This window comes from Trachypithecus francoisi, unplaced genomic scaffold (genome assembly GCF_009764315.1).
Source record: "Trachypithecus francoisi isolate TF-2019V2 unplaced genomic scaffold, Tfra_2.0 Lachesis_group3, whole genome shotgun sequence".
Classification (NCBI taxonomy): Eukaryota; Metazoa; Chordata; class Mammalia; order Primates; family Cercopithecidae; genus Trachypithecus; species Trachypithecus francoisi.
In genome coordinates this window covers 84,097,243-84,116,878 of record NW_022681468.1, presented here as the reverse complement: position 1 = coordinate 84,116,878, position 19,636 = coordinate 84,097,243, and the positions used below count along the sequence as shown (strand labels likewise).

The window sequence follows — 19,636 nt, the reverse complement described above, 5'->3', positions numbered from 1 at the left end:
TAATACATACCAGTAACGGATAAATTGGTTTTGTTTTGTTTTGTTTGAGACGGAGTCTCGCTCTGTCGCCCAGGCTGGAGTGCAGTGGTGCGATCTCAGCTCACTGCAAGCTCCGTCTCCCGGATTCACGCCATTCTCCTGTCTCAGCCTCCGGAGTAGCTGGGACTACAGGCCCCGCCACCACGCCCGGCTAATTTTTTTTTTTTTTTTTTTTTGTACTTTTAGTAGAGACGGGGTTTCACCGTGTTAGCCAGGATGGTCTGGATCTCCTGACCTCGTAATTCGCCCACCTCGGCCTCCCAAAGTGCTGGGATTACAGGCGTGAGCCATCGCGCCCGGCCTGTAAGGGTTAAATTCTAAAAGACATGCGTGGAATCTTCCCAAGAGTGATTACTATCTTTGAAAGAGTAAAAGGAACAAGGACTATTGTTCTAGCTTTATCTGAAATGTTTGAGAAAATCTGAAAGGTAGAGAGAGAGAGAATATTTTTAGAAAACATAGCAAAATTCATTATCTGTTTATCTGTTTATTCTCATTGCTGGATACAAAGGTGTCTGCTATATAACTTTCTGTACTTTTTCTCATGATAATTATTTCATAAATTTAAAAAATAATTTTTAAATGGTTTACAACAACCACAGTTTTTACTATCTTCACCAGTCCACAGAATGGAGAATAGCACCTTCATTACCTACGACTTTGTCAGATGTATTTCTGGTAGGCCACGTAAATGGCAATAAAAAATCAATTGGAAAAAATCCCTAATTTATGAATAAAAGGATGTTCAACCTGAAATAAACAACCCAAGACTCTTTCCCCTGAACCACAATGCATAATTTTTCAATACATAAAAAAAGGAAGTGGAAAAAAAATCCAATTAGTTACCTCTTAGCAATGGGAGATGTGCCCACAAAATGTCAGCATTTTGTGAATATTAACTCCCCCGGGCTCTCAAAGTTTATTTTACTTCCTTTTCTAGCAGTTTGAAAAATCGAAGAAGAAATTGGAATAGTATTTATGTCTGATTAGAGTGCCTTTCATTGGACTGAAATATTCAAGAATAAAGTAGAATACAGTGCCTAGGTTGGAATTCGTGGTCAGCATGAGAGGAGGGCTGCTGTCAAGTATATGAGAGAGAGGAAGAATTGGGAAGAGCTGGGAGTCTCAACAGTGATTCTGTGGCTTCTTACAGATGTGAGTTTGGGGATTTCTACAAAGAACCAGGAAGAGTCTGAGGACAGTTTGCCATAGAATAATTCAACTATTCCCATTGGGATTTCTTTATGGGGCAGTCCAACAAAAATACAGCTTTTGGAATTTGGTGCTTTGACATAGACTGCTTTATCAGATGACGTTTCAGCATAAAGTGGAAAAGAATCTTCATTCTCTCAATGTCCAAAGAGGGAAATATTTTTGTTTTGAAAATTTATACTATTAATAGTTTTGAATATTTTTACTGATAAAGCAGCATTTTGTGAGAGGCTTTGTCTTCCTGATACCTATTAAAAATTATAGAATGGCACCAAAAAGTACACATGCACTCATGACAACAGCATGGCTAAAGATTTGAATTCAGAGTGCCCATGGATTCTCCCATCCTAGAACTTCTAATAAAATTAAGCATAGAGTTACAGTAGAAATAATAGGCCTTTGCTGCTACTATTGACACTAGAATACACAACTCGAGAAAATACAGAACTTGGGAGTCTTTTTTTTAAATCTCATTTGTCTGAGCTGATGTTTTGCCATTGTGAAGTTACCAGTTCCCTTGGTTTGATGCGTAAGTAGGAAGGACGGGAGGTGATGACTTCTGGTTTGTCTCCTGTGTCGAAGCCAAGGATTGCTGAGCAGCTTCACCTTAGACTCAGGTTGATAGCAAGTGAACAATCAACACATGAATGAATATTTGTAATCAAAGCCATGATTCATAATAAATTGGTTTCAGATAAGCCCCTCAGATTTATCACAGATCAGTTTCCTAAACTTAGAAATTTTAAATGATTAATCTCCTTTTAAGAATTCCTTCAATATTGTTTCATGCATGTCCTTTACCAGATATAATCCTTTGTCATTTGTTAATTGAATTATAAGAAAGGCCAACACAGTATTTAGGATAGAACCGATTTCCCAACCGAGGGGTTATCACAGCACATTAACACGTGACCCACCCAGAAACCGCATTTCAGAGGCAGCTTCTATACAGAACTGAGGGGTGCTGCACCTGTACTGTCAGGGTACAGAGCAGGGCTATTTCAACAGGAGGGAAATCCTGCCATCATACTGATTACCAGTCTACTGTGGGTGTTAATGGTCTCCATCTACTGAAGTGCAAATAATTGCAAACCAGAGCATGGCTACCTGTCAGCACTCAGAGGTGAAATGGACAGAGGAGTAGATGTCGCAAATAATGAGAAACTCTTCCTTGCACCATTCAGTGATATGCTGTTTTGACCTTTATAAAAGAACTGGAAATGTTTTAGAGACTTTGTCTGCACTTTCTTACTTAGCTATCTCTTGGTCCCTTTATATTAATTCATCCATTAAGACAGTGAAACTAGGGGCTGGGTTCACACATAAAATCCCAGGACTTCGGGAAGCCAAGATAAGATCACTTGAGGCCAGGAGTTTGAGACCAGTCTGGGCAATGCAGAGAGACTCCATCTCTACAAAATAAAATAAAAAATTAGCCAGTCCTGGTAGCTCACAACTGGAGTCCTAGCCATTTGAGAGGCTGAAGTGACAAGATTACTTGAGCCTAGGAGTTCCAGGCTGCAATGAGTTATGATCCTGCCACTGCACTTCAGTCTGGGTGACAGAGACAGATCCCAACTCTAAACTAAAAATTTTTCAATTTAAAATTTTAAAAGAGACAATGAAATCACATGGAAGATTAACATCTAAATTCCATACAATCACATAACAGCATACAAAAAATTCACCAACAGCCACCAACTTCTGTGGTATTGACATGCACAAAGTTCTTGCAACCTTCAGATAACACGTTCTGTGGGAGTGTATTATAGCATTGGATCACAGAGAGATCTTGTATGCTTATGATGACAAACAATATCTTATGCGTATCATTAAAATTTTAAAAAATGTCCAGCCACAGAATGTAACAAGTGAGACTGAGTACTTTGGATCAGTGGGGTAGAAAATGTGATATCAGGACAATTCTAGGACACATGATCTAAGCAGTACAATTCTACTTGTGAAGGCAACGGGACTGAATATCCTGATTCTCCTCAGTCTAGTAAATAAAACTTAGTGTCAGATTTTGAAATGATTACATTTTATTCCTATTATAAGTTCATAAAAACATAAACAACTGAGCAGCTTCTGAAAGTCAAGAAGGACTTATTTTTATCATTTGATTTTGAAGTAGCTTTACTTATTACAGAACTTAACTACGGCCCTAGAACTCAGTGAGGAGGAAGAAAGAGATGCAATAATTGTTTAGAATAGGACTGCCTTACACAGAGAAAGTCAAATATCTGACTATTTTTCTTTTAAATTTAATTAGTTTCTGATGGCAAAAAGTAAATATATGCTGAATGAATAATATCAATGTATGTCAACTGGTTCAACTGCAGTTCCCCTCAGCTACAACCCCCAACACAAATTGCTTTTCTTATATCCATTTTCTAGGTTCTGTCTATCCTAATGACTAGGGAAAGACAACTAGACAAAGTGAAGATTCAGGGTGAACCAGACATTTTTCCTCATTTGCATGTAGCCATGTAGTCTATGAACATGAGACTCAATTTCCTGTTTGGGGAGATAGCATCAGAACTCAGGAACTACGTGTACACACCACAGGGCCCTTGTAAGTACTGAACTTTGAGCTTCAGGCAGCACAACTCACATTTGTGCAGGGAGCTACATGCCACATGCTGTTCTCCAGCTTGCTGTGCATATTTGTGGCCTTCAGCTGCTCTGGTATGGATGGTTCCAAATGTGGGTAAAAATGTTAAGGATGGAAGGATTACAAACAGACATGTGGTGTTTCTCATGGATTTGAGGAGGAAAGGAGAAACCGGAAAAAAGCGAGCATACTATGATTTTAGTTTGGTTTGTCTCTGGGTCCTAAATTAGTCTAGTTCTTATGATATTTTATTCACTATATCAAAGGATCAGCTGTGTTTTCTGATTTTTCGCCACAGGATTTAGTGTGGCCCAGAAGGTTACTCAAGCCCAGTCATCAGTATCCATGCCAGTGGGAAAAGCAGTCACCTTGAACTGCCAGTATGAAACAAGTTGGTGGTTATATCATATTTTTTGGTACAAGCAACTTCCCGGCGAAGAGATGATTTTCCTTATTCGTCAGGGTTCTTCTGAACAGAATGCAAAAAATGGTCGCTATTCTGTCAACTTCGAGAAAGCAGCTAGCTCCATCACCTTAACCATTTCAGCCTTACAGCTAGAAGACTCAGCAACCTACTTCTGTGCTCTCTGGGAACTCACAGTGTTTGAAGTGATAGTAAAAGCAAAACAAAAACCCTAGGGCTAGAAAAGAGAACCCTCTACTCCGCATCCTTTGCTACAGGAGCCAATTTGAAATGCACACCTGCAGATCTCAGGCAAGAGAGGGTAGTGACTGTGGTCTGTGGATTTAATCTGTGGTCTGGATCAGATGATTTAATTCTAAGTAAAACCTCCTTCTATCCCATTTGGAAACAGGTGTTCAGAGCAACTTTCCTCTAATACTTAAATTTTTACTTAAAATAGATCATACGGAAAATGTGTGAAGTTGTCTAAAGTTGGAAAGACTTCCACATAATAACTTAAAGTGGCAGTTTCACTTAACGATGCTCACAGCAGAAATATGGGTCTACTTATCTTGAATCATAATAAAAATCATTTCCTTAGCCCTTTCCTCTTAGGCTTTATGTCAATTAGGGTACAATCAGGGAAGCAGAACCATCATGAAAGATGTAGAATAAGATTAATTATAAGGATTAGACCTCATGCAATTGCTGGAACTGGTGATTCTCAGAAGTTACTTAGTTGTTTATGTTTTTATGAAATTATAACAGGAATAAAATGTAATCTTTTCAAAATTTGACATTGAGTTTTATTTACTAGGCTGAAGAGGATCAGGATATTCATTCCTATTGCCTTCACAAGTATTTCTTAGATCATGTGTCCTAGAATTGTCCTGATAAAACATTTCTATCCCATTGATTCAGAGTATTCAGTCTCACTTGTTAAATTCTGTGGCTGGGCATGTTTTTTATTTGTAAAATAAAGTCGTGATAAGCATGCCAGATTTCTATGTGATACAATGCCATAATCTGCTCTTACTCTTATGCAAAGCTATTGTCTTTGCATCTAGTATTGAGCCTGAATTTACTCTAGGTGAGCTAGACTCACATTTGGGAAGGAGAGTTGAATGTGGACAAGAGCATGCAAAAACTGATTTGTAAAGACGTTTTGGAACCTGTGGTGACAGGTGGAACCCACGAGGACGAACTAAAACTTGTCTATCTCTTACCTCCTTCAATCTGATAATGTTGGTGACCTTCAGAAGAAATGGTGTTATTTGCTATCTTGCTCCCTGGGTACCTGGCCCAAGAAAAAGAGAAGCTGAAAGAGGAGACCTGGGGGCAGTGGGGGAGTTGTGAATCAACAATAAGATGAGTTAGCAGATCAGTAGCAACATGTGTGAGTTGCCACTGTTCCTGGAGCCTGGCACCTGTCTTGTACCATTTTTTTCAACTTAATAGAGAACAATACAGGGAAGGATTTTCTTAGAAATGTATTTCCAGGTAGTTAACGATGAGACAGTATGAAGTTACCACAATACCCCTACCTTGTAAGCTTGACATCCGTATGCACCTCTTTTAATAACACTTAGCTTTCAAATAAAGACAATTTTAAAAAGCATGTTTCCTGCCAATATGATGCCACTATTCTTCACTCAACCACAAACACCCTAACCCTCTACCTCAAAGAGAATACAAAGTTTATTTATTCATCTTTGGGTGATGGTCTTTCCTCTTCTGGCTGAGTCACGCTCTCCCATTGATATCCTGTAGTTTAGCTTCTGAGATTTAACAAGATATATGATTAACTTATTAACATATCTTTCACTATTATGTGTAGGCAAATGGGAGGAGAGTAAAAAATGGTTAACATGTATTTTAATATTTTCATATCACAATGAAAAGGAAATGTTTATAACAGTATAGTCTTTTTTATCCACAAATGGTCTCATGGTTGTAGCTGATTTCCATAACTACCTCTTCCATTACCCATTTCATAATCTGTTTGTTTTCAGCAAGCACCTCAACTCACTGGTACACTTGACTTTCTATAAAACAAGCTCCTTGGTCAGGAGCAATGCTATACAGAATGCCATAAAGTTGAGTAAGGAATTCTCTAAGTCCACCACTGTGGTTTTGCCCAAAGCACTGCAGATGTGGAAGGAAAGTCCATATTCGGAATGTCTAAGTGGAATAAAACAAAGCAAAACTTGCCAGCAGCCAGAGAAAGTTGATATATCATGTTCTGGGAAATGTCTTTAAGAATGCTTGCTGAATTCTCATCAAAATCGACAGAAGCTAAAGAGGAAAAAGTATTTTTAAAGTACTTATAAAACAAACAAAAAAAACCTCTCTAGCTAGCTTCCCATGAACATAAAAGTCTAATTTTTAAACCCTTTGTCAAAAATCATTGTTAAGAAGGTGAAAAGTCAGTGCACAGATTGGGAAATTATATTTACATTGACGTATTTCTGAAAAAGATTCAAATGCAGAATACATAAGAAACTGGTACAAGTCAATAAGCAATGATAAAACAACACAAATGGCCAAAACTTGAAAAGACACTTCAGAAATATGATATCTAATAGTAACAAGCATACACAAAAAAGCACTTAATATAATTACTCATTAGGAAAATGAAGATGAAACCCACTGAGTGATCCTCCTGTGCCCCCCCAGCACCCCAATTGTATTAATGTAGCCGGGAGGAAATGACCACGAGAGGATAATGAAAAATAGTGACTACTCCCAGGGGAAGAGATGGCCAAGTAGGTTTTCTAGAAACTTCTGTTAAATTAAGTTTAGCCTAAAGCTGCCTCCTGGCTTATTTTAAGCTCAGGGCAACAGTTTCTCCATACACAGTGCCCTGTAACCTAACAGGATGCGTAAACAGGCTACAGTCTACTCTCTACAAATCCCTAAGTTTTGGCCATAGGTGGCCAACTGTTCAAATCACGTTCAAATAAGGCAAATGCCAAGCTTTAACCAATCCATCTGTTTCTGTACCTCACTTCCTTTTTCTATAGGTCACTTTACTTTTTCTGTCCATAAATATTCTTTGACCATGTGGCAGTGCCAGAGTCTCTCTGAATCTGTTCTGGTCTGGTGGGGGGCTGCCTGAATCTCTAATCAGTCTTTGCTCAATTAAACTCTGTAAAATTTAATTCGTCTAAAGTTTTTCTTTTAACACTCCCATCATTGAACCATGTTCAATGGAAGAAGAAAAAGCAGTAACAGGCTCTAGACTGGAACACTGAAGGAAAAGCAGATTTTACTAGGAAAGAAGAAAGTTGATATTCATTGGCCATACTATATGTCAGGCACTATTTATACATTTCAAATTCATTACCTAATTTAAGCATCGTACACCCTACGAGATAGGTTTTAGTGTTCCAGTTTTTCATATTTGGGAAATGAGACACAACTTTCCCTAACTTTGAAAAGCATCTCTAACTAAAGTCAAGCAGGGTGTAACATCTTAAAGGGCTCCTAAAAAGCAAAGTTTGGACTATGGAGAAGCAAACAGCCCCAAAGCAGCAGCATTGGCTTTCTCAGTGAGGATGCCAAGATGCCAAACCTGGGCACAAATTGCCTCAGGATCAACAGATGGAAGAAATCATCGACTAAGCATTTAAGAGTGCTGAATGTATCAGTGAGTCTCTTCTACAGTAGTGTGCTGTGAAGCACAAGACGGTAGAGGGAAAGATGAGATACTATTCCTTAAACACTCCAAGTGGGCTTCCATATCAAGGCCTTTGCCCACTATGCCTGCAATGCTATACCCCCACCAGACTTCATGGTGTACCTCTGAACTCCTCTACGTCTTTACGCAAAAGTCACCACCTTGTGAAGCCTTTATCGAAATCTTTCTATTATATTTTCCTTCTTTGAGAATCAGGCTCTGGCATAGTCCATGTGTTGAGAACTAAAGCAGCAAGTTCTGAAGCACTGCCACCTGGTGTTCCCACTAAACTGTTTGGTGAGGTTTACACTGGCCTCCCTGCTGCCCTCCAGTGTTCATGGGCTCAGCTGTGGTGAAGCCTGGTTGCAACAGGAGCTAACATTTCTGAACCAGTGTCAGTAACCTTCCCATTGTAGTGATCATGTGAGACAGAATTCAACAGGACTGGCTGTGATTTTTTTAAAATTTCATTAAAAAAATTTTTTTCCCCGAATATGTGAGGGTGAATGATTTCAAAGTGGCAAATATAATATATGGGCTAGTTTGGGGCTAATAGAATACCTTGGAAACAAAGATTGGCATTATTGCACAAGGTGGGAAGATTTTCTCTATGAAGTGAGTTTGTCTACTGCTCTGTCCCTTACTATAGTATAGAAATATCCTAAGAAGTGAGAACAACAGTCAATGATGGGTAAAAATAAGCCATTGTAGGGAACACTGTATAACATACTCTCCATGTTATCATATGCCTCCCAACCTCCCAATACAGCATTGTAATGCGACTAATTTCCTGCTAACAGTAAGAAACGTGATAGAACATGGATATTTATTATAGTACATAAAATACGCTATGCAAATTGCAAAATGCCCCTCGGAAAAATACTGAATTTTATCTTGTAGATAGACTGCAGTGCAATTTCAGATGGTGCCTCCCAACCCCCCAGTGTTTTCTATATTGAATGCATCTGGTTGAGTGCCTAAGATACAGAAGTTATTGAACTAAATGATTATTCAGTTGGTGTAAAAGTAATTTCTTTTTTTTCCATTACTTATAACGTAATGGCATAACCATTACATAGGCTTGGATTGGATTTCTGGACCTACCACTCATTGGTTGAATTATCTTAAGCAAATTACTTAATAACTTTAATGCTTCAATTTCCTTATCCCTACAATGTGGATATTGATAGTACCTACTACAAAGGGTTATTTTGAGAAATAAATAAAAGGACAAATGCCAATGCTTAGCCCAGTACCAACAGAAAGCTACTGGTTACTTATAGAAAAGGAAATTGAATCTGAGAGAGATTAAATGTCTTGCCTAGCATCACAAAGTGTCAGAGTTGAGCCTTCCCTCCATACCTTATTTAGAGCAGATACCTTTTCTCAACCCAAGAATAACTCTCCAACTCATTACAGTGTTATACTGTCTTTATAGAGCTTATCACTGTATAGAATTATCTTATTTTATAAAAACTCATTTATTTAATTTCTTCTCACTGCAGTCTAGCCCCTTTTCTATCTCTTCACTACCATGTTCTCCATGCCTGGAACAATGCCTAGCACACAGGAGACACAGTCAATATATGTTTGTTGAATGAATGCACAAAAGGTAAAATTATGTCCAGAGTCCGTGCAACGCAAATATTAGATGCAAGTTTAAGCTGGATTTATCTTTGTGTTATTTATCCAGAATTGTCAAGATTTCTATCCCATAACTTTCTTAATGTAATATTTAAATATGTAAGTGCTAAATAGTTGAATACTAGCTTTGGTTTATCTACATTGGTTGATTTTTACACTTTGGGGGAATTAATAAATAATCTTACTAAAAATTTTATCTATAAATCCCTCACTAGGGAGATGAAGTGGAAAAAATTTTGAGGCATTTTTCTCTGTAGTGCGTGCATCTTATCTTTTATGTTGCAAAAGTTTTTCAGAGGACTCATGTATATGTATATATTTTTATGTTTTAAAAAATTCTGTGCACACACACACACTCTTTGCATAACAGTAGATATACAGGCCTACTATTTGCTCAAAACAGAGAAAGCAAATTGACCTTGTTTCCCTTTACTATCAGGGTGAGTGCATTTAGAATCCTCCCTTGATATATTAGGCTGTTAAGAATGATAAAGATGGATGTTACTAGTTGAGCTGTCCTGTGGCCAAAGTGGGGAGGAAGGAAACTAGGATCATGCACTCTTCCAGAAAGAGAATCTCATTGTTTACTTTCTCTGTAAGGCTGTATTTAGTTGTCAACAGGCTTGGCCTTTACTTCAGATCAAATGTGTGGCTATACCTTGTAGAAGTCTGTCCTACTATTATAGATAGAGGAATTCTCGCTGCTGTTAGAGGTATGTCCTTCTTGGTCTGGACACTGCTCCTCCAACTTGTGGGTGAATTTATCAGTGGATCAGTATTCTCCCCAGAAATGAGCTCCACAGCATGTAGGCTTTCTGAGTGATTGTGACCATGCCTTCACTCTCCTAAGATGAAGTTATCTGAATGCTGTGATCTGGAGAAGAAACTATCTTGATTAGAATGTCTTGTTTGTCTACAGCAAAGACTTGGAACCAACCCAAATGTCCATCAGTGAGAGAATGAATTAAGAAAATGTGGCACATGTACACCATGGAATACTATGCAGCCATAAAAAAGGATGAGTTTATGTCCTCGGCAGGGACATGAATGAAGCTTGAAACCATCATTCTCAGCAAACTATCACAAGACCAGAAAAACCAAACACTGCATGTTCTCACTCATAAGTGGGAGTTGAACAATGAGAACACATGGACACAGGGAGGGGAACATTGCATACTGGGGTCTGTCGGGGGGTAGGGGACTAGGAGAGGGATAACATTAGGAGAAATACCTAATGTAAGTGACAGGTTGACGAGTGCAGCAAACCACCAGGGCATGTGTATACCTATGTAACAAAACTGCACATTCTGCACATGTACCCCAGAACTTAAAGTATAATTAAAAAAAAAAAAAGAATGTTTTTTTTGTCTAGCAGCCATCCCTAACTCTAGTCCTCATGCTTCTGAACTAAGAGTCATTATTGAGGCTTCCAGGATTTCCTTTACTACCCATACCTTTATCTCCTTTCCTGAGAAGGAAAGCTAGAAGTTAACCATTGAGATACTTTCTAATCCTGTTCTAATTTTTTAGAATATGATTTAAATATATGTGGAAAGTGCTGTCCTCTGATATTAGTACAAACCCCATGCTGTTTCCTTTGCTTATTTCAGTTGTTCACTGGAAAGGTTTTAAAGGCACTTCATACACAAAATACCTAGAGGTTGAATTTATATTCTGAAAACATTAATTAATGCTCTCTTATACTATTCAATTTCCCTTGGATGTGTCTTATTTCTCCAATTATATTTTGGGCTCACAGCGAACAGGGAATGTTGCTTTGTAATTTTTTTTCTTTCTTTTCCTCTCCCCTAGATGAGGCTATAGCTTTGTAATTTTTAATTCCTCAGAGCTCCTAGGAAAATTCAAAGCACAAAAATTACTGTTTAAAAAATACATGTATATTGAATCAAACTAACATTATATCTGGACTGTGACAGAAGCAAGACAGCATTATTCTTATTTACTTTTAAACAAGTTTATTGGAGTATGTTTACATTCCATAAATTCATCCATTTTGAATGTATGGTTCAATGATTTTTAATTAATAACTGATTTATGAAACTATTACCATAATCTATTTGTAAATACTTTTCAACACTCTGGAAAGATCCCTCATGCCAAACTATAGTTAATCTCTAACCCAACCCTGGCCCCAGGCAACCAGCTTATGTCTTTATAGATAATGTTCCTTTTCTGAACATTTCATATAAATGGAATCAGTCAATATGTAATCTTTTGTGTCTGGCTTCTTTTTCTTAAAACAGTATTTTTGAGACTCATCTGTGTTGTAGCATATGTTAGATGTTTTATTTTATTTATTTCATTTTTGCTTATTTTATTTTATTTATTCTTGATTTATTTTTGTTGTCGAATACCATTCATATCTTGTATGAATATGCTGCATTTTGCTTATTCATTCACCAGCTGATGGACATTTGGGTTGTTCTCATTTTTTAGCCATTATAAAGAATATCCACAAATTAGACTTCCATTATTTTTAGAACATATCTAACATGTAAAACATTCATGGTGCATCACAAATGTAGGTGGCATATCAGATTGCAAATATCATAAAGTCTAGAGCTAGACAGATATGTGTTCTAATTCTTAGTATGCCACTTAGGTAATTGACCTTGAGTGAATTATTCAATCTCCTTGAGTGAATTATTTAATCTCCTTGAGCTTTGGGTTATTTTTTGTTTGTAAATTGGAAACAGTAATGTCTCTATGGCATGTCTTTCTTATTAAATAATGTACATAAAGAAAAAAGTCGTTTAGAATAATTGGGGATTCAAAAGTTGTTTTTTAATGTTTGAGGATTCAAAGAAAAGTGCTTTTCCTGCCACAAATTGCCATCCCACTTGTAACTCCCTCTAAATTTGAATAATAGCAGTCCACAGTTAGGCAGCGCACTTCTGAAAGGTTGTCAATTATCTTTGTGTTCCAGACTCATGGGGGATTTCCTCAAAGTTTATGAAGTTGGCCTGAAGAAAGCAGTTACTTCGACCCCTCTTTGTGAACCACAGGAAACTGAAAATAGGGCAGAGTGTTTCAAGGACATTTATAGGAGCTGGTCTCTGATTGGTTAGGCAACCAGATGCAGAATCCTGTTTTCTGAAGCAGAATACTTTCACAGATTTTGACTGCAAAACGTTTTTCTGCTGAGGGTACATGGGCAGGAAACATGGAGAAGAATCCTTTGGCAGCCCCATTACTAATCCTCTGGCTTCATCTTGACTGTAAGTCCAGGGGTTACGGGAGACATTCTTAGTCTGGGGTGATGATGAGGAAAGAGGAGGATGCAGTCAGACACTCTAGGTTTTATTTGGGGGATGTGTGAAGAAAATGCAAACTCTGTAGAGAGACCAATTTCTATGTCTGACTCTTTTTTCTAAAACAGGCGTGAGCAGCATACTGAACGTGGAACAAAGTCCCCAGTCACTGAGTGTTCAGGAGGGAGACAACACCAACTTCACCTGCAGCTTCCCTTCCAGCAATTTTTATGCCTTACACTGGTACAGATGGGAAACTGCAAAAATCCCCAAGGCCTTGTTTGTAATGACTTTAAATGGGGATGAAAAGAAGAAAGGACGAATAAGTGTCACTCTTAATACCAAGGAGGGTTACAGCTATTTGTACATCAAAGGATCCCAGCCTGAAGACTCAGCCACATACCTCTGTGCCTTTGCACAGTGCTGTTCAGGCACCTGCAGCCCATACGCAAACCTGTGTCTGGTGTTGCACTATTACCAGCATTGACAAAAAACCATGAGTAGGATGGAAAAGACAAATCCATTGAATTACAGTTTTTGTTTTCAAGAGGATTATGCTAACATGGAAAAATAAGCACGCTAGTGATCATAGCTAACCACCACAAGAGCTAATTAAGTAAACATATTCCTTATGACAGACAGATGTCAGAGTGCTAATGAAGCATAACACATGACCTGGTAACTGGGCTGTTACTAAACAATACTAACCCCAGCTCCCAACAACACATTAACCACATCATGGAGTCAGATCCATTGCCTGCTCTTTTGGCATGATTCTGAAAGAACCCAATAGTTACTCAAATCTATCTAAAACAATCTGGGTAAATAACAGTAATATTTATCCCCTCATTGTTGCTATGTCCTGAAAACGAATTCTTCTATTATATTTTATCACAGCACAAATGGAGCATGTCGGCATGCCCCTTCCTCACACACCTGGCATGGAAATATGCATGTTTAATACCAGAACAGGTGACGCTGCCTCCTTTAATCCATTGGGGATTTTGGTTTTGCTTTAGTTCAACTTTCCCCCTACATGAACATTTGCATTTTTATTTCTTCTCACATGTGGCTATTTTCATTTTTAAATATCACTCATAATATTATAAAGGAGCACTGATGAAGGACTTTCACTATTAACGTGTTCTATCCCCCAGCTTGTACCACGATTGTGATATTGGAAGACTAACTGAACTCTATTATCGAAGTCTCTTCATTTGTCACTTCCAGGTGTATTAAGCAGGCTGAGTGTTTGGTGCTCTGCTCCTTTTGCAGGTTTCCAAACAACCCACCAGTTTAAGGTCCCATTGGTACTCTAGAGGCATATAATTCCAGGATTTCTTGGGGATGAAGTAACTTATTAAGATGAAGTAACTTATTTCTGGGCTTCCTCATCTAAAAACTAGAATTTCAACTTTCTCTAAACATCTACATTAATAATTATTTATCCAGCTCCTGTCCAGTTTCCTAAATTATGCTGCTATTGCAATTTCTCTCTCTTTTGTGGATTTATGTTTTTTAAAAATCTCATTATTGTTATTATCACATATTTAGTTAAAAAGCCAATACATTTTAAGAATACTAATGGAGTGTATACAAATCTTTCAGACTGGACCCTTTTAGATATATATACATAGAGAGAGAAATATTTTTTTCAAAATTTATTCACAAGGTGGTAATGAATCTATTTGACTATCAGATTGGAAGTGGCTAAATTTGTAATACTATTTGAACATATATGGAATCGGACGGGTATAGCACAGGACTGAGTGCAGAGAAGCTATGGTTCACTGTACACTAGTGTTGGTGGAGAAGAACTACACAAAAGAAGACTGATCACTGTTCCAGCTGGTAGTCAAATTCCCAAACCAGCTCTCCATTATTATTGGCATAAAGATCAGTGGAAGAATTTCTAATATTTCCAGCAATGATCTTGAGGCTTGAACCAACTCTAAATTGATAGAATCAAAAGGCTTGGGTAAAATAAAAATGAACGTCTGACTCATTTGTGTGTGTCTGCAACACAGTGCCTCACAGTATCCTGTATGTCAAAGCACACATAGAAATTAATTACATTCATACCACACTTCAGTGTGGAATGACGCTGCTTGAAATCAGCCTATGACTCCAACTTCCTTGAGAACTCTGCCTGCCTTAAGCCACAATGAGATAGAGATCTTCCCACACACACGATCAAGAGAAATGTAAATCTGTAGTGCACGGTCCTTACAAAAATATCCCTATCTTTATGAAAGCTGTATGTAACCAAATAAATATGGACCAAAGTTTTCAGTCTCTTTGGATTCTAAAACTGATCTGCAACTGAAAATAATGTGTTAAATTCTGATTATTTATAGACACAGACAGGCATGTTCTTGTAAATTTTGTTAGTTTAGCCACGTGGAATGAGAAGAGTGAGTGAAATATAAAAATCATGTTAAATGAGAGACACAGATCTCTGTTGATTGCAGGGCCCCAACCTGAGCAATCAGCCATGTGCTCCTGTGCTGTGGTAGCACACAGCTCTTGTTAGCTCTGATCATTGCCACCAGGTCTTCTGTGCCAGTGCAGAAGCACAAGGATGGCTTTTGAAAAGAAGTTTGGTGAAACAGGCAGATGTTTCAGGTCAAGCTGTTACAGACTAGCAGAAATCAGACAGAGGAAGCGTACATTTTTATTGTTGATTTCTCACAAGTTCTCAAAAAGACTATTTTTCATTGGACTCCAGAGCTTTTGTGGCTTGCTGAATAACAAACTATTCTACAACTCACTTAGGCAAGTGCCATTTTACTATCTCATGATAATTCTGCTTCTTGTGATGTTGACTGCAGCTAGGGTCCTCTGGGGACTTACCTGACTAGAACCCCTGGAGCTCCCTGCCATACCTGGAGCTTTGGTGGGAATATGGAAGGCTGGGTTCATCTCTCATCCCCACTATTCTCAGGGCTTTCATTACACATGGCCTCTGCATGTGGTCTCTCCTCAAGATCTCTCTAGGGTCCAACTTACCTGGTGGCTCAGGGCTTCCAATATTACAAAAGTGGAAGGTGCCAGACATTTTTAATGTTTAGGCCAGAACTGCCACAATATTATTTCTACTGCATTCTCACGCACACATAAGAACCATGAATGTGACGTTACTTGGAAAAGGGGCCTCTGTAAATATAATTAAAATTGAGTCATGGAGCCAGCCCAGACTCGACATAGCAGGGAACTACACAAGGGCATGAATATCAGAAGCAGGATTTTGGGGGCATCTTTGGATACTAACTCCCACAAGAGCTAACTAAGTAAACATATTCCTATGCCAGATAGGTATCAGAGAGCTAATGAAGCATAACACATGACCTTGATAATCCAGTAGTTATCAAGGTCATATCAATTTGAACTTCCAAATACTGCTCATATCTGTTTCTTTATTTCTCTATTACTTACTGCTTTCCTAATTCAGGCATTCAGCATCTCTCACTTGGATGATTGCAATGACTTCCTAATTGTCTTCCTGCCTCTAGTCTCAACTCTTTGAATCTAACTTCTACATGGCAACTACAGTCATTATAAAATGTATCTAATAAGATCATTTCCTGCCTCCCTGTGGGTAATGAGGAACCATTAGAAGTTGTAAAGTTGAAACTCTATACTAAAACATACAAGGCTGGCCAGGCATGGTGGCTCATATCTATAATCCCAGCACTTTGTGAGGCTGAGGCAGGTGGATCACCTGAGGTCAGGAGATCGAGACCAGCCTGACCAACATGGTGAAACCCTGTCTCTACTAAAAATACAAAAATTAGCCAGGTGTGGTGGCATGCTCCTGTAATCCCAGCTACTGGAGAGGCTGAGACAGGAGAATTACTTGAACCCAGGAGGTGGAGCTTGCAGTGAGTTGAGATCGTGCCATTGCACTTCAGCCTGGGTGACAGAGCAAGACTCTGTCTCAAAAAAAAAAAAAAAAAAAAATACAAGGCCATCTACAGAATCCCATTTACCTTCTATTTTAATCTTCCATCCTTCTCTCATATATGTAACATATTTTTACATAATATGTATTTCATATATATTATATATGCATATTTAAATTCTAACCCTTTCTGTGAATATTAAGGGCTTTCCTAAATCTGTCCTCTTTTCCCAGAATATATTTTTCCCATTGTAATATGCACACAGGTCTACTCACCTTTTATGGCCCAATTCAGGCAGCATTTTTAATTTTTTATCTGAGAATTCATAGAATAACACTTGTAACATCTTATTATAAATATTTTAAAATCTGATCCTCTCTTACAATTGTTTTGACAAAAATATTTGCCACTGAGCGCTATCAGATGTTTATATTCAATGGAAACGTTTCCTACAAGGAAATGCAGAGATTCCGTCTAAAAGTGCAGAGATTTCTTTTACTCCTGGAACCAGTGCACGGCCAGCTTCCCTTCTCTTCCTTTAGTAAATTTCCACTTCCAACCATAAGACCTAGAGAGAGGCTACAAGAGAGGCCATGCTGCTAGTTGGGAAAGGGCAAGCTTGACCTGGGCGAGATTCCTCTGTCTCAGTTTATACCTCCTACGTAAACTGCACCAGTGCTGTTGCCCTGGATGAAGAGAAGAGGATTTCTAAAGCCCACATAGGTGCTCCTTCCACACTCCTTGCTCTTCTTGAATGGGGAAGGAGTCCTTATTGCCTTAAAATTGTTAACTTTGTCTTCATTTTGAGATCCAAATCCAGTATTCATAAGGAAGAAAAAAGCATCCCAGTGGCACGCATTTCAAAAATTTATCTTAATTCACGAGATTTGTCATTTTTCAGCACATCCTAAAACTGCTTCTTGGTCTGTTTCCACTTCATGCAGTAATTCAGATTTTGATTCACTTTTTACCCTACACAAAATGTTGAGATTTCTGCCATTAATACATTTACATGGCAACACTTTAAAGACATTAGATTTCTTGCAGTGGGTTGAATGATGACAGAAGATATGTCCATGTCCTAATCCCTAGAAATAGTGAATGTGGGCTTATTTGAAAAAGGGTCTTTGCAAATGTAGTTGAGTTAAGAATATTAAGATAAGATCACCCTGGATTATTCAGGTAGACCCTAAATCCAATGACAACTGTTCTTTTAAGAAACACACAGATGAGGCCGGGCACGTTGGTTCATGCCTGTAATCACAGCACTTTGGGAGGCCGAGGTGGGCGAATCACCTGAGGTCAGGAGTTCGAGACTAGCCTGGCCAACATGGTGAAACTCTGTCTTTACTGAAAATACAAAAATTAGCCAGGCATGGTGGTGCACACCTGTAATCACAGCTACTCAGGAGGCTGAGGCAGGAGAATCGCTTGAAACTGGGAAGCAGAGGTTGCAGTGAGCCACTGCACTCCAGCCTGGGTAACGTTCTGTGGGAGCCCGCAGCTTTTTAAAGTTACTTTCTGTTTTTATCTTCCAACCTTTTCTACCACACACTTTTTTTTTTTCAGAAAAAAAAAAAAGAAAGGAAACACACAGATGAGAAGGCCATCTAAAGACAGCAGTAGAGGTTGCAGTTACGCAGCCACATCCAAGGGATGCCTGGAGCCACCGGAGGCTGGAAGAGATGAGGAAGGATTCTCCCCTAGAGCATTCAGAGGGAGCACGGCCCTGCTGACACCTTAATTTCAGACTTCTAGCCTGTAGGGCTGTAAAGAAAATAAATTTTTGTCAAGTCACCAAGTTTGTTGGCTACGACAACCTTAGGAAACTAGTATCTCCTAAAGATACTATTTCTAAATAGCTACAACAAAACCTTGATTGTTTTATAGAAGGGCACGTGGTCAACCAATACCATTTGAATATGGTATTGAATATGGTTCAAATATTTTAATATTTTTTGGAACATTTTGAGTTTAAACTGTGACGCAATATATATACAAACACACATTTTTTTTTTTCATTTAACGAACACTGGAGTATCTACAATTTACCAGCTATCAGAGTAGAACATGTTGGTGAATAATAGACAAATACTTATTGAGGGCTTACCACATATCAGGTTTATACTAGTGATCCATCAGCAAATCAAAGAGACAAAATTCATTGTTTTCATAGACCCTACATTCTAGAGCAGTACTGTAGAATTTTCAAAGATAGCAAAAATGTTCTGCATCTGCATAGACACTAGCCACATATGAATACTCAGCACTTGAAATGTGGCTAGTGTGCATGATAAATTAAATTTTAAATTTTATTTAATTTAAATGTAAGTATCCTCATGTGGTTTGTAGCTACCACATAAGACAGTGCATTTCTTGAAGATGATACAGTTCACACCTTCAAGGTACAAAAAGGCTAACTCAGATAATTAATCAGTAATTATACAGGTATAAACAGTGTGATAAGTGTGGCTGAAGTTCTGTGGGAGCCCGCAGCTTTTTTAAGTTACTTTCTGTTTTTATCTTCCAACCTTTTCCACCACACACTGTAGATGTTTATCAGCCAGATCAGAACAGAAAGCTACTTTATCCAAGCGTTTTGTTTATGGAAGCCTTCCTATAGAAATTGATTATCTGTTAGACAAGACTTTTTTCTCATTATGTTAATGTCTTCCCTCGTCACTGCTGGCATATGTAAAAGTAACATAGTGGGGTGGTAGCTATGATTTCTAAATTGGATAGTTTACCAGGGAAATCTGGGTGACAAAAAAGAAATATGTATTTCTTACCTTCTGTTTTGAGGTAATGGGTTGTCTAACAATAAATCACAAGTGTCTCTCACATGTATTAAAATGTCTGTGACCTAATATG

General features: G+C 38.2%; 1 long non-coding RNA gene and 4 gene segments (V, D, J or C); 4 read left to right on the top strand and 1 right to left on the bottom strand.

Annotated features, from left to right (window-relative positions):
• LOC117070008 overlaps nt 1–19,636 on the top strand; it is a 677,437-nt gene that overhangs the window by 201,026 nt on the left and 456,775 nt on the right.
• The window catches only part of LOC117070016, a 705,780-nt gene that overhangs the window by 258,295 nt on the left and 427,849 nt on the right, over nt 1–19,636 (top strand).
• Nucleotides 3,819–19,636, top strand: part of LOC117070011 — a 387,464-nt gene continuing 371,646 nt past the window's right edge. Inside the window, 3 exon segments of the C gene segment in view lie at nt 3,819–3,939; nt 4,164–4,459; nt 14,614–14,619. Coding sequence covers nt 3,891–3,939; nt 4,164–4,459; nt 14,614–14,619 — 351 coding nt within the window.
• LOC117070020 lies at nt 12,508–14,114 on the top strand. The segment is given in 2 exon segments: nt 12,508–12,830; nt 12,992–14,114. Coding segments are annotated over 2 exon segments (414 nt in total).
• Nucleotides 13,185–19,636, bottom strand: part of LOC117070040 — a 405,055-nt gene continuing 398,603 nt past the window's right edge. The window contains exon 3 of the long non-coding RNA XR_004431754.1: nt 13,185–13,274. This is a non-coding gene — a long non-coding RNA (uncharacterized LOC117070040). The remainder of the gene's footprint in view (nt 13,275–19,636) is intronic.